The sequence below is a fragment of the Dromiciops gliroides genome, chromosome 4, assembly GCF_019393635.1.
Source record: "Dromiciops gliroides isolate mDroGli1 chromosome 4, mDroGli1.pri, whole genome shotgun sequence".
NCBI classification, from domain to species: domain Eukaryota; kingdom Metazoa; phylum Chordata; class Mammalia; order Microbiotheria; family Microbiotheriidae; genus Dromiciops; species Dromiciops gliroides.
In genome coordinates, this window is record NC_057864.1 from 202,245,873 (window position 1) to 202,260,381 (window position 14,509).

At 43.7% G+C, this 14,509-nt stretch overlaps 1 protein-coding gene across 2 annotated transcripts in view; it reads left to right on the forward strand.

Moving 5' to 3' along the window:
* Positions 1-14,509, forward strand: part of SLC39A11 (solute carrier family 39 member 11) — a 493,527-nt gene that overhangs the window by 373,033 nt on the left and 105,985 nt on the right. For both annotated transcript variants that reach the window (XM_044004208.1, XM_044004207.1), the window contains exon 7: positions 3,331-3,400. In XM_044004208.1, the coding sequence (XP_043860143.1) occupies positions 3,331-3,400 (70 nt within the window). The remainder of the gene's footprint in view (positions 1-3,330; positions 3,401-14,509) is intronic.

Here is a 14,509-nt window from a genome sequence, read left to right on the forward strand (position 1 = left end):
TTATCTTTGGTATCTTCAACCCAAGGCCTCATTTGAATGGTGAGGAGGAGTTAGAAAAGAGACCATCCCCACAGTGGGGAGAAAAAGCCAGTGTCAAGAGTTAGGTCTCAGGAACCTTTTAAACATGGAAAAGAAAAATCCATATTCTCTTGTTAGTGTTTAGAAAATCTGGTTGCACAGCTGGTCCAGCTATATTGGCTCATTAGGGGCTTGCATATTACCCTATCAGAGAACCCAAGACGCCTATATTGAGAGATTATTAGAGAACCTGCAACTAGAGATCCTCAAAAACCATGTGTGGTAATCCATACCACAGCAGGGTGTATTAGCCCTGAGGCCCCCTCCTTGTTTCAGAAAAATCATCCCCTCATACCTATCAGATTAGCTGATATGATAGAAAGGGAAAATGGCAAATGTTGAAATGCATTGTTGGTGGAGTTGTGAACTAATCCAACCATTCTGGAGAGCAATCTGGAACTATACCCAAAGGGCTGTAAAACTGTGCATACCCTTTAAGCCAGCAATACAGCTACTAGTTCTGTATCCCAAGGAGATCACAGAAAAAGTAAGATGACCTATATGTCCAAAAATACTTTTAGTGGCTCTTTGGGGGGGGGGGCAATGAGGGTTAAGTGACTTGCCCAGGGTCACACAGCTAGTAAGTGTCAAGTGTCTGAGGCTGGATTTGAACTCAGGTCTTCCTGAATCCAGGGCCAGTGCTTTATCCACTGCATCACCTAGCTGCCCCTAGTGGATCTTTTTTTGATGGCAGAAAATTAGAAATTAAGGGGATGCCCATGAACTGGGGAATGGCTGGACAAGTTGTGGTATATGATTGTGGTATATACCGCAAGATGTGGTATATGATGGAATACTATTTTGTTATAAGAAATGATGAATAGGGAGGCAGCTAGGTGGCGCAGTGGATAAAGCACTGGCACTGGACGACCTGAGTTCAAAACCAGCCTCAGACACTTGACGCTTACTAGCTTTGTGACCCAAGGCAAGTCACTTAACCCCCATTGCTCTGCAAAAAGAAAAAAAAAACAGAAATGATTAACAGGATGCTTTCAGAAAAACCTGGAAAGACTTACATGAACAGATACAAAGGGAAGTGAGCAGAACCAGGAGAATACTGTACACAGTAACAGCAATATCGCATTATGGTCAACTATGAATGACTTAGCTATTCTCAGCAACAGAATGATCCAAGACAGTTCCTAAGAACTTATAGTGAAAAATGCTCTCCACTTCCAGAGAAAGAACTGATGGAGTCTGAAAGCAGATTGAAGCATACTTATTTTTCACTTTATCTTGGGGGTGGGGGTGGGGGTGGCGTTGTTCTGTTTCCTTTTGCAACACGGCTAATGTGGAAACGTGTTTTGTATGGCTGCACGTGTATAATCTACATCAAAGTGCTTGCCTTCTCCAGGGGAGAGAAGGAGGAGGAGGTATTTTGGGACTCAAAATTTCAGAAAATTAATGTTAAAAATTGTTTTTACATGTAATTTGGAAAAATAAAAATATATACATATACATACACACACACACACACATACACATATATGTATATTGGGGGTGGGGCAATGAGGATTGAGTGACTTGCCCAAGGTCACACAGCTAGTAAGTGTCAAGTGTCTGAGGCCAGATTTGAACTCAGGTACTCCTGAATCCAGGGCCAGTACTTTATCCACTGCGCCACCTAGCTGCCCCCTCCAATATATTTTTAAAATTGAAAGATCACCCAAAATTATGGCTTGTGAATCAAGCATGGTCATAGTATTAAGGAGGTTGAGCTAGATGATCCCTAAAAGTTCATTCTAGAATGAATGAATGTTTTGTGATTTATTCTACCTACTTTGTCCAAGACCACTAGGTATATAGGCAGCCCTTTTCCTTTATAACTTTCCATAAACTCATTTCATTTAAGAGTAGCAAATGACTTTATTAGTAAACCTATGACCAATTTTTAGCAAACCAGGAATGTGATCCTGGAATTTTGGTCCTGGACAGTTTTTGGAAAAGTCATTTTTATCTATTTCTCTACCTCCAGAATGGACCATACCAAGATGATAGTCAACAACAAGTGAACAAGCATTTATTAAGAACTTACTATGTGCCAGAAACTGTGTTCTTAGAGTCTTACATTATTTAGTCCAATTTTTTCATCTTAACAAAAGCAGAACATGAAGGTTGAGTGACTTTCCAAGTAAATAGCAAAGCTGACATTTGAACCCTGCCCCTCCAACACTGATGTTTTGTACCTTCCCACATCAGCTTATTTATGCAGTAAATAATTATCAAGATCCCACTATGTTCATAAAACACCATGTTGGATGTTGGAGATAGGATGATAACTAACAGAGTTCCTGCCCTCCAGGAGTTTAAGTTCTCCTGGAGAGAGATAGCCAGATAAATGTGATACAAGTCAGGGAGGGATGGGAGCAAAGGAGTTCTGTCTTGATTTCAAAGATTTCTTGGAGCCACCTTTAAAAAAATAGTTCCCGCAAAAACATGATGCTTTTCCACCAAGAAATGTTCAAAAGGTGCTCGATTATGATAATCGTAAGCAGCATACAATAGCAGAAAGAGAATGTGTGGGCAGCTAAATGGTGCAGTGGATAAAGTACCAGCCCTGGAATCAGGAGGACCTGAGTTTAAATCCAGCCTCAGATACTTGACACTTACTAGCTGTGTGACCCTAGGCAAGTCACTTAACCCTCATTGTCCCACCAAAAAAGAAAAAAAGAAAGAGAATGTGATTTTTCAGATGATTTGAATTTAAGTACTAACTCTGAATTCAAGTCTTTGTTAAATAACCATGAGCAAGTCACAAACGCTCTGAACCTCTATTTTTTCATCCATAAAATGTGGATAATACTGCTTTCTCTAATTACCATATAGAATTGCTATGGGGGAAATGCTTTGAGAGAGAAAGACATTGCTGTGGCATAGTAGATAGAACACTGGACTTTGAGTCAAGAAGTCCTGGATTCAGATCCTGCCTCTGAGATTTACTGATTGTGTGACCATGAGCAAATCATTTAACTTCTCTCTGCCTCAGTTTCTTCATCTGTAAAATTGGGATAATAAACCCTGCAGAACCTTCCTCTCTACTGGGGTTACTGTATTAGATGAGAGAAAGGATATGAACTATGTTGCAAACTTTCAAGTATAATATATAAAAACTATTACTATTATAAAATCTTCAAGTACTGTAGGCATGTGAACTGTTGTAATGATGATCATGGTATGTAGTCAACAGATAGCATCATGAAGAATGGGCACTGACTCCTAACCATAAGGGCGTTCACTTTGTGTCTCCTTTAGAGGGTCTTGCTGTTGGAGTTGGATTTGGGGCTGTTGGAAAGACTGCATCTGCCACCTTTGAAAGTGCCAGGTAAGTCAGTTCTCAGTACAGTGCACCATTTCTAGGAGGGGCAAACAGAAACATTTATTAACTAACTGACTGAGTTAGGTCTGTTAACTGTCTAGGCCTGAGTGAGCCTATTCTTTTTCCATAGCTCATATTTGAGGGCTACAGAGTAGAGCAGGACAGAGAAAGAGCCCCAAAATATCAGCCCCCTTTCTCATTTCACCGAAGTCCACTAAGTGAAGGGACAGGCAGCCTAAGTAAGAAAGACTTCATGGTGGTGCACATCTGTATTGCCTCCTACTGGGGAGGCTGGGGCTACTGTGTCGCTTCAGCTCAGGAGTTCTGGGCTTCAGTAGGGAATGCTGATCAGTTGTCTGCATTGTCTTGAACCAGTACAGTGGGCCTCCAGGATCAGGGACTACCAGGCCGCCTAAAAAGGGGCAAACTGGCCTTTGTCAGAGACAGAGCAGGTCAGAGCTTCTATGCCGATCAGCAGTAGGATGTGATTGCTGTGTCCAGCCTGGATGAAGTAGAGACACCCAGGTTAAAAAAACAGCAACACAAAAAGACTTCATGAGAAGCTAATGTTAATTCTGTTATCTTCTGTGGTCCACCTAGGAAACAGGAATGTAGGCTAATAGAGTCACTAAGCACATTTTTGGTGACACTCTAACTTTATACCTACACTAGTACATGTAGCATTAGTGAATTACTAATACTAAACATCTACAGAGGAATTCAAATTTTGCAAAGTACTTTACATATATTCCCTCATTTGAATCCCACAACAGTTGTGGGGAGGTAGATACTACAGGCATTTTACAAATGAAGAAAAGGAGGCTTAGATTAAGGGAAAGATTATGTCACCTGCCCATGGTCATATACCTAAGTGTGAGAGGCAGGATTGGAATCTAGTTCTTTGTGGTCAAAATACCACCCTAACTCTGAATTCTAGATTCCTAAGGCTACTGAGACTACAAAGGTCTCTCCAGGCTAGATATTAAATAAGGGACATGTGTGTGCGTGTGTGTATGCGTGTGTGTGTGTGTGTGTGTGTGTGTGTGTGTCTGTGTCTGTGTCTGTGTAATGGAAGCATTTCATAGGTCATGGGTGTGTGAGGTTAAACATACCTGTTCTGGAGCTTTTGCCTCCCCACGCCTGTCTTTATGTCTTTGTTCCCTCATCTATTAAAATCCCAAGGAAAATCCCACCTTCTTCAGAAAGCCTTTCCTAATCCCTCATAATCCTAGTGCCTTCCCTTCAGTTGATTTTCTCTAGTTAGCCTGTATGTAGCTTGTTTGTATGTTGCCTTGCCCCGTTCCTCAAGGGTCAGCATGGTCTTTTGCCTTTCTTTGTGTCTCCAGGACTTAGCACAATGCCTGGATCATAGTGAGTTCTTAATAATGTTCACTGACTGAACGACTGACTATAAATGTAGGTAGGAATTCTTCTTCTGTTTATGTCATGGAGTTGTGAGATTCAAATGAGACATTCACAGAATCATAGCATTTGAAATTTGGAAAGGACCTCAGTGACCCAAACCCTAAAAGAATCTGCACTATGGTCATCCAGCCCCCGCTTGCACACCTCCAAAGACAAGAAACACATGATGTCCAGGGGCGGCCTATTTCACTTTGGGCAACTCTCATTTTAGAAACTAACATGCATTGCTTCTAATTCTCTTCTCTGGGGCCAGCAGACCATTTATTTAATCCTGCTTCCAGATGTTATTCAGTCTTTTCAGTCGTGTCTGACTCTTCATGACCCCATTTGGGGTTTTCTTTTTTTTTTTTTTTTGGTGAGGCAATTGGGGTTAAGTGACTTGCTCAGGGTCACACAGCTAGTAAGTGTTAAGTATCTGAGGCTAGATTTGAACTCAGGTACTCCTGACTCCAGGGCCGGTGCTCCATCCACTGCGCCACCTAGCTACGCTGGGGTTTTCTTGACAAAGATATTGGAGTGGTTTGCCATTTGTCTCCACAACTCATTTGACAGATGAGGAAGCTGAGGCTAACAGAGTGAAGTGACCTACCCAGGGTCACACAGCTAGTAAGTATCAGAGGCTGGATTTGAACTCAGGAAGATAGTCCTTCTTGACTCCAGGGCAGGTACTCTATCCACTGCCCCCAAATGACAACCCTTCAAACACTTGAAGACAGATCTTATGCCCATCCTGAGTTTTCTCTTTTCCACACTAAATGTGCTCAGCTCCTTCAGGTGATCCCCATATATCCCGAACTCAAAGCCCTTCACCATCCACATCACCCTTCTCTGGACACTCTCTAGCTTTTCAATGTTCCTCCTCAACTATGGCTCCCCAAACTGAGTACCATACAGCAGATGAGGTCTGACTAGGGCAGAGTACAGAGCGGTTAGCACTTTCTTCTTTCCTGGAAGCTTGGCCCCTCTTAACTCAGCCCAAGGTGGTATTACCTTTTGGGGGTTGCTACCTCGGGCCGCTAAGTCATATTGAGCTTATGGGCAGCTAAAACCCTCAGATCTTTTGAAGACAAATTACTGTATGACATAGCTGCCTCCCAGGTAGGTGGCAAAGTAGATAGAGTACCAGTTCTGGAGTTGGAAGACCTGAGTTTAAATCTGGCCTCAGATGCTTACTAACTGTGTGACCCTAGGCAAGTCACTTAACTTGTATTAGCCTCAATTTCCTCATCTGTAACCTGGGGATAATGATAACACCTACTTCCCATGATTGTTGTGAGGACCAAATGGGATAACAAATGTAAAGTGCTTAGTATAGTGCCTGGCACATGGTAGGCGCTACATAAATGTTAGCTATTATTATTATTACTTGTGAAATTGATTTCTTTAATACTTAGGATATAGATTCAATCCAGTGCTCTAGCCTGTCAAGATCTTTTTGGATCCTGCCCTTTCTACCCTTGTCTGGAGTATTAATGTATATGAAATACTTTGAAGTCCATAAAAAGTGCTATGCAGATGGCATACTAAAAAAACCAGATATTGTACCTTATATTACTCTCCCTTCTAATGCCAGTCATCCTCTCTGACTAGGTTGCTATATTAATTTTTTAAACCACTTTGAAATCTGTTCCTTTCATACTTTGTTCCTGACATAGCAATTTATTTCCATATTGATGACAATTTTGGACAAAACATCAAAGACCAACAGTAAATAAGGGTGAAATCTAGGCTACTTGTCTTGCTTCCAGGATTGTAAGGAATATAGCTATAGCCCTCTTAATGTAGCTAGTTATGCCAGTTTTTCTGGTCTATGGAAAACACTAGAGACAGACAAAGCTTGGGAAAAGGGAAAGGCTAAAGAGGGGCTGGTGGGAGGTACAGTGAAAAAAAATGATGGGTTTGGAATCACAGGAGCTAGGTTCAAATCTTGGCCCTGCCAAAGGTGTTACCTATGACCCAGGGCAAGTGGCACCCTTTCCCACAAGGGGATTGTGATTTAGGAATTAAGCAGACTGGAGTTCTTCTTAGTGGCGGGCCTGAACCCAAAGAGAATGGATCCCAATACTTTCTTTATACTCTCTGGCTCTTTATGCCCACATTCTGGATTAAAAGCCCCAAGGAAAAGCTCTTTTAAAAAGCTTATGACTCACGTCTAGGGTCACTGAAAAGGAATTCATATGATCTTGTTTTTGAAAAGTTTCTCAGCATCCAAAGTAGTAGATATCAGGTATTTATTTCCTTTGCCACAACATAAGTGACAAAGGAAATGCAAAAGACCTGAGTGCAGATTAACAAACACTTAAAACATGAAACAGGAATCTGTCACAGAGGACTCATGGCCTCTAAAAAGATGCAGAAACACATGTCACCTTTCACCTTTGCTGCTGGGCAATGCCAGCCCAGAGGTTTGTGGGACTGCGGACCAGATTTCACTTTCCCCTTCATCTGAACAGAATGAGCAGGTTCATATCCTGGCTCGAGATTTCGTGTTCCAAGAGGATCCCATTAGGGTCCTCCTTGGGTGGAAGTTGGGAAGCATCCCCCACTGCCGCTCAGCACCTGTCCTTAGAAGCTCCAGCTCTTGAGCTCCTGCCAAAGCTACCAGCATCCATCTCAGGAGCACCGTTCTGTCTCCTGTGCCCAGGAAAAGCAGCGTGAAGCAGAAGCTGCAGCCGGGGCCTAAAATCCAGTCTCAGGCTCACCTAATCAATCAAATGTGTTTGCTACTTTGTGCACACAGCCACCAGGGCAGCTGGGTGAGGGCAGAGAGGTCATTTCCCCACCTTCACTCCAAGTCTGAGGGAGAGCTGGCAGGGTCTCAGGGAAAATGCTTAATGAGAGGGGAAGGCAGAGACCTTGTCTGTACTTTTGAGCCTGCTGAGTGGGTGGCTCTTCCTGGCTCAGTCTCCAGTCTTCTTTGGCACAGCTCTCCCCACCGTTCCCTAGAACTTCTCTCCACCACGCCCTTCTCACAGTAGTGGATTCCTCTTGAGACCTCCATTTTGGATATGGGCCCAGGTTGGCCATTCTTCATTCCTCCGGGCTCTGCTGATTTCTCAACTCCAACACTGTGTCCCCCTGTGAGTATTACACACGCACACCTGCATGCACGCACCAATCACCTTATGGGCTGAGGTGCTGGCACTTGAGAGGATCAGGAAGTACTTCATGCAAAGGTGGTGCTTGAGCTGTATCAGGCATGCATTCAGTGCATCACTGCCAAGCTTGGTCTGATCTATAGAAGGCAGGACAGGACTGCCCTGCACTGATGGATTATCAATAGAGAACATCCCAAGGATCCGCCCTGGTTTGCAATTCCACGGTCACTTGAAAATGCTGATGAATGAATCTTTTTTGGAGCAAAAACCACTGGAATTGGGATACCTCCAACCCTGTTGTATTCCCTGTGTCCTTGTCCCAAACCACCCAATTCTGATTTCATAAGTTTGAAGCCAGGATCCGCAGTGGGTAGAATGAGTGAGTGTTAGCGTCCCTTTATGGGCTGCAAAATGTCCAATCCGAAAGAAAAATCGCTGAGGTGGAGCTCCAAACCAAAAATCATTTATTAAAGAGACACAGCCCACTGTAATGAATGGGACCACAGATCTTCCTCATGCTCTGAGATACCCCCTTTCTCCAGGGCCTTAGTAAGTGCTTGGTACCAGATGCACAGATGAAGCAGACCAAAATGCCATTGGTTGATAGACCTATGTACCTTGACTCTCCTGACAGACCTGATAACCAGAGGATGGGCATGGCCAGGGTCATCTCCACTGACTAAGTAGTCATGGGATGGGCACCTCCTAATGTTGGGCAAGAAAAGGTGATGACAAAAGGGGGAGGGGCAACAAAAATAGTTGGGGGACTTTCCATATCCTTAGGTCATCTCCACTACATAGGACTTGGTCGTGATGATTAGGCCAAAAACCGAAAAAAAGAATGGTGGTCTGGAGGTCCTCCCAGCCATGCTGGCCTTGGTCACTCAGCAGGCCAAACAGGTGGTCCTCTAGCTAGCATCCTTTGGTTAAGTAAGTGAACTTTATAACTTGTGGTTTAAAGTGTTGAGGCTTGGGGGCAGCTAGGTGGCTCAGTGGATAAAGCACCGGCCCTGGATTCAGGAGGACCTGAGTTCAAATTCGACCTCACACACTTGACACTTACTAGTTGTGTGACTCTGAGCAAGTCACTTAACCCTCATTGCCCTGCGAAAAGAAAGAAAGTAAGTAAGTAAGTAAGTTTTGGAGCCTTATATAAAAAGAATCTATCTAACCTTTTCTAATGATCCCTAAATATAAGATATATAAAATAAGTATTAATATTTATTGATTATGCCAATTAGACAAGTAGAACAGAAATAATCATTACCCCTATGAAATCACACCAAATAGTGTGACTAATTGGATTAAATGGGAGTTGAATTAATAAGGAAAATTATTTATTTGGCATATTCTAATGTGACTGCTAAATGAGTGATTTTGTCTGTGGGGTGAGTGGAGAGGGGTAGGATGTGATGCAGATTTCTGGGGCTTTGCTGGTATCACCACAGGAGCTCAGAACTGTGTTTTACTGGGGTTGGCTACCCAGCAGACTTCTGTTCTTGTGGGTTTTGAATGAGTAATTAATGAGGAAGCAAGCAAATAGTGTTTCCAGGTAAGAGATAGCCTATAGTTGTCTCCTCAGTTCCCATTTTTTTGTTCATGTCTACCTGCCTTCCCCCCTCCCCTTTTTTCTTCTCCCAGAACCCTGTTGAGTCCTAGAAGGCTGGAATGTGTGGCATCACATCCCTCAGGCACTCCTCCCACCTGATCACCTGTCCTCAATTGTCCCTGTCCTCAGCACCAGAATAATGCCCGGGATAGGAGGGGAGGGGTTCAGGCTTGAATTGACAGGTGACAGCTTCACACTCCGAGAAGAAAATCCCTTCAGAGGATTAGACATTGTCATGGAGAGGACAGAGTGTTGGATACCTCCCAGTTTTCCTTGGGATAAGCTGAGAAATGCTGTAGTTCATTTTGTTGGGGATAATGCCCTAGCTGTGGGCCATGTTTGGTTTGCATCCAAGGCCCCACCCTCAGAAGGGGCAGGCTGAAGCTCAGGGGTTATCCAGAGCCACTGGAAGAATGAACCTATGGCTCCTGCCTTCAGGAGGCTTCTGTGCTACTTGGGGAGACAAAACCTACCTTCAGGAAAAAACTTGTGAGAGAATGCTTACAAAGCAACCGGCCCAAATCAGTGCAGGGGGTCCACTCAAACAGGCCAGGCTCCAGTCCACCTAGTAGAATATGACCTCCTGGGAAGCAGTGGCTGGTCTTTGTTTTCTCCTCAAAGCCCCAATCCACATTCTATAAAGGAGACCCTTCTCTGCCTCATGTCTTACTTAGCCTTAATCATGGAAAGGGTGTTGCCTCAGGTGAACTGAGACCTGGGAAAGACCTTAGCCTAAGAAGGCCAAGCTGAGGAAGCTAGGTGGTGTAGTGGATAAAGCACCGGCCCTGGATTCAGGAGGACCTGAGTTCAAATTTGGCCTCAGACACTTGACACTTACTAGCTGTGTGACCCTGGGCAAGTCACTTAACCCTCATTGCCCCACCAAAAAAAAGGAAAAAAAATGCCAAGGTCTCCCACTGCCATCTAGACCATCTCCAGTCATCCTGACCTATGTCTAGCCATTGGATTCCAATGACTCTGGAAGAAAGAGTGAGGTTGGTGACCTTGCACAGCCCTCCCTCACTTCAATCCAATTCAGTGCAAGTCATGACATCACCTCCCAATGTCACTGGTCCTCTCGGAGAAGGAAGGACAAACAACAGAACGAAGCCCCAGCACAGTGCCTTGCTCAAATTCTTGTTGAAATGAGCCAGATTGGAAGGAGAGCTTTTGTATCAATCAGCTCCTTCCATAAATCATTAGTGAACTGAGTAGAGCCAGTTCCTTCCTCCACAGGCCTGATGGAGATGCCCGGGCCTCCTGACACAGCTTCTTTTGGTATTTCAGTGTTTATGTAGGGAACAGGAAGCACTGTCCACCTGTGATCCTCATGCAAATTGAGTGCCACGGCGTAAGGGGAAAGAGCTCAGGACTGGGGATCGGGCCTTCAAGATTCTGGTCCTGGTTCTGCCTCTAACTAGCCATGTGGTCATAGGCAAGTGCTGATTTGGGGGCAGAGGAAGCATCCTAGAAGCTCATGCAGATGAGTTACTAGGATGTGGAGGAACACAACCTTCGCCGATGCTGAAATGCTCATGCCGATGTCAACAATGATCTTTTGGGACAGGTTGAGGAAGGGAAGCAGCAGCTTCCTCAGAATCAGCTTTAGACATTTCTCTTCAGCTTCTCTGGACCTTGATCTTCCATGCAGAATGGAGAGGACACAAGGTGGGGTTGGGCTAGATCAAGGCAATCTTGTGAAGCCTGTGGAATGCCTTCTTAGACTAATGTTTTTAAATGCATAAAATAAAATGCATAGGGATAGAGCACCAGCCCTGGATTCAGGAGGACCTGAGTTCAAATCTGGTCTCAGACACTTAACACTTACTAGCTATGTGACCAAGCCATTTAACCCCAATTGCCTCACCAAAAAAAAAAAAAAAAAAAGCATAGGATTACCAAGGAGACCAATTCTGTTGAAATGCAGCTATCAAAATGCTTTTTATAAACAAGTTCACAGGGGCAGCTAGGTGGCACCGTGGATAGAACAGTTCCTGGAGTCAGGAGGACCTGAGTTCAGATCCAGCCTCAGATACCTACTAGCTGTGTGACCCTGGGCAAGTCACTTAACCCTGATTTCCTAAAAAAAAAAAAGTTCACAGACTCCAGGATAGGAATCAGTGGGCTAGATGATCTTTAAGTCCCCTTCCGGTTTAACATTCTTTGGCTCTAAGCAAGTAGTAGGCTAAAATGTGTCAGCACATCATTGTGACTGCTTGCCTTAAAAAATGCACTACCTTGCCAGGGAGAGAATTCTGCCTCATTATTTGATGCTCAGTAACCTGTATTAAGTCCACCCACATTTGTTCTTGTCCAGGAGCTGAGTGGAAAAAAAAAAACCACCACCATTCAGCTGCCAGATCATCAGAGTGGTTTTAGCGATTGGGCAGGCACAGAACTCTGAAACTGATAAAGAAAGGCACATTGTCCCTCTGCTCCCTGCCTCCCACTCCTTCCCTTAATCTGCAGTGTATTGAGTCCATCTGGTCACGGTGGGTACAGTGCCTTGCACAAACTAGGTGCTGAATAAAATATCTATTGAATTGATTTTTCATAAAGTATACACAGGCACCAGCTTGCTTCTTAGCTCATCATTTGTTGTTCATTCTTTCAAGTATCCATTGAGTGTCTGGGGTGCTCTGTTCAATTCACTGTGATAGACGGGACTGGGGGTACCCTGTTCAATGAACTATGCTAGACGGGACTGGGGGTGCTGACCTGTTGCAAGGGAAACCAAGAAGACAAATGCCCACTTTTCATGTATTTACTTACAAAGTACATTTAAGAGGCAGTTATGATGTAGTGGATAAAGACAGGAGGGTCTGGATTAATTTCTCCTCTTCCTCCTCCCCCCTCCATTCCTACTTACTAGGCACTTAATGTCTGTGAGCGTAAGGAATGGAAGGACTGCCAAGCTGAGCTGGTGGAGTGGCTTCCCCCAACTTGTAAAATCAGAGATACTTTGGTATTTTCATATATATGTATATATGTATGTATGTATGTATGTATATACTACTCTACTAAAGCATATATACTACTCTACTTAAGCAGTTCTCAAAATGTGGTCCTATGACCCAGGGGGTCCCTGAGACCCTTTTAGCTAAGGAGTCCATGAAGTCAAAACTATTTTCTTTCTTTCCTTTTTTTTTTTCTTCAGGGCAATGAGGGTTAAGTGGCTTGCCCAGGGTCACATAGCTAGTAAGTGTTAAGTGTCTAATGCCAGATTTGAACTCAGGTCCTCCTGAATCCAGGGCCGGTGCTTTATCCAATGTGCCTCCTAGCTGCCCCCAAAACTGTTTTCATAACGATACTAAAATATTGTTTTTATAGTCCCCATAAAGAAAAGCTCATTGGGGTCCTCAGTCATTTTTAAGAGTTTTATAAAGGGTCTTGACACCAAAAAGTTTGAGAAGCAGTGCCCTGAAACAAACCGTCTTTACCATGCCTAACTACATCACGTCTTCTGTATTTCTGAATTCAAAGCTTGTTTGTCCATGTTTCTGGACTATTCTGAAGATGGATTTAAGTTCACCAGAGTTTTTTCTTTTTTTTAGTAAATAATAATTAATTTTTTTCCAATTACATGTAAAGATAGTTTTCAACATTCATGTTTTGTAAGATTTTGAGTTCCAAACTTTTCTCTCTCCTCCCATTCCCAGCAAGCAAGTTGATATATTACCATAGTAACTGACTCCCTCTCAAAGGAAAATATCTGCCCCAAATATGCTTGTATTCTGGTGGGGGGAGAGAAGATTTATTATGTGCAAGTGACATCTTTACATAGACCTCACATTAGACTGTGAGCTTCTTGACACCAGCAATGACATTTTACCTTTCTTTATATCCCCAGCACTTAGCCCAATGCCCAGCACCTAGTAGGTGTTTAGTAAATGCTAGCTGACCAAGTGGTTACAAACCATGTTCTATAGCAGAGAAAGGATAGATTACTGCTAGTTGGTATCATCAGAAAGGGCTTCTGGGAGGAAGTGCCATTTACCTAGGCCTTAAAGAATGGTCAGAATTCTGAAAGGCATTAGGGATAGGGAGAGAAAAGGCATATTCAGGTGGAAAGAATGATGTGAACAAAGGTGTGGAGGCACAATACAGGTGCCCAGGAGATGAAGAATGGATTGGCGTCGCTGGAAGATAAGTTGTATGTAGGGGAGTATGGGCCCAGCTAAGGCTGAAGGTGTAAGCCAGAAGTCAAATGTGGGGGGCTTTGAGTGCTAGAATGAGGGTAGACTTCATTTTATAGTCATTGGGGAGTCATTTTTGAGCTGGAAAGCTAAGTTCACTCAGACATCAATAGGATAGTTAGAGGTAAAGATATAGTGGAGGTGCTAGGAAACTTGCATTAGGCCAGATGCCTCATAATAAAGCATTGATGGGTAAGAGGTTGTAAAAAGCAATTCTGATTGGACATGGTTGGACAAGGGAGAGCCAGAGGAGGAGGCCAAAGATAACCCTGAGGTTTCCAACTTGGATGACTGGCAAGGATGGTGGTACCATTAATAGCTACAGGTACGGCAACTGATTTGTCAAGGGAAACAGTGAGGTGAGTTTTCAACATGCTGAGTTTGAGGTGCTGGTAGCACATGCAGGTGGAATGTATGTGTGAGAGAAAGGAAATGTTTATTATCTCTGCAGAGCCAGAACTAGGAAGGAACAAGTATTTCCCCAGTGCACTTAGTGTTAGAGGCAGCTACTATACCTTCTACACATCTTCCCTCCAACACCTGGGGAGGCAAAGCCTCAATTGCCCCCTCTCCTAACAAAACTATGCCCTTAATCTGACGTATGCCCCCAGTCTGACTGCCTTTTGTGTATGGCGAGTGAAAGATGAACTGACTGAGGAAATAAGGGGTTGAACTTCCAAGCACATTGATTTATTAAGAATTGCATGGGGGCAGTTAGGTGGCACAGTGAATAAAGCACCGGCCCTGGATTCAGGAGAACCTGATTTCAAATCTGGCCTCAGACACT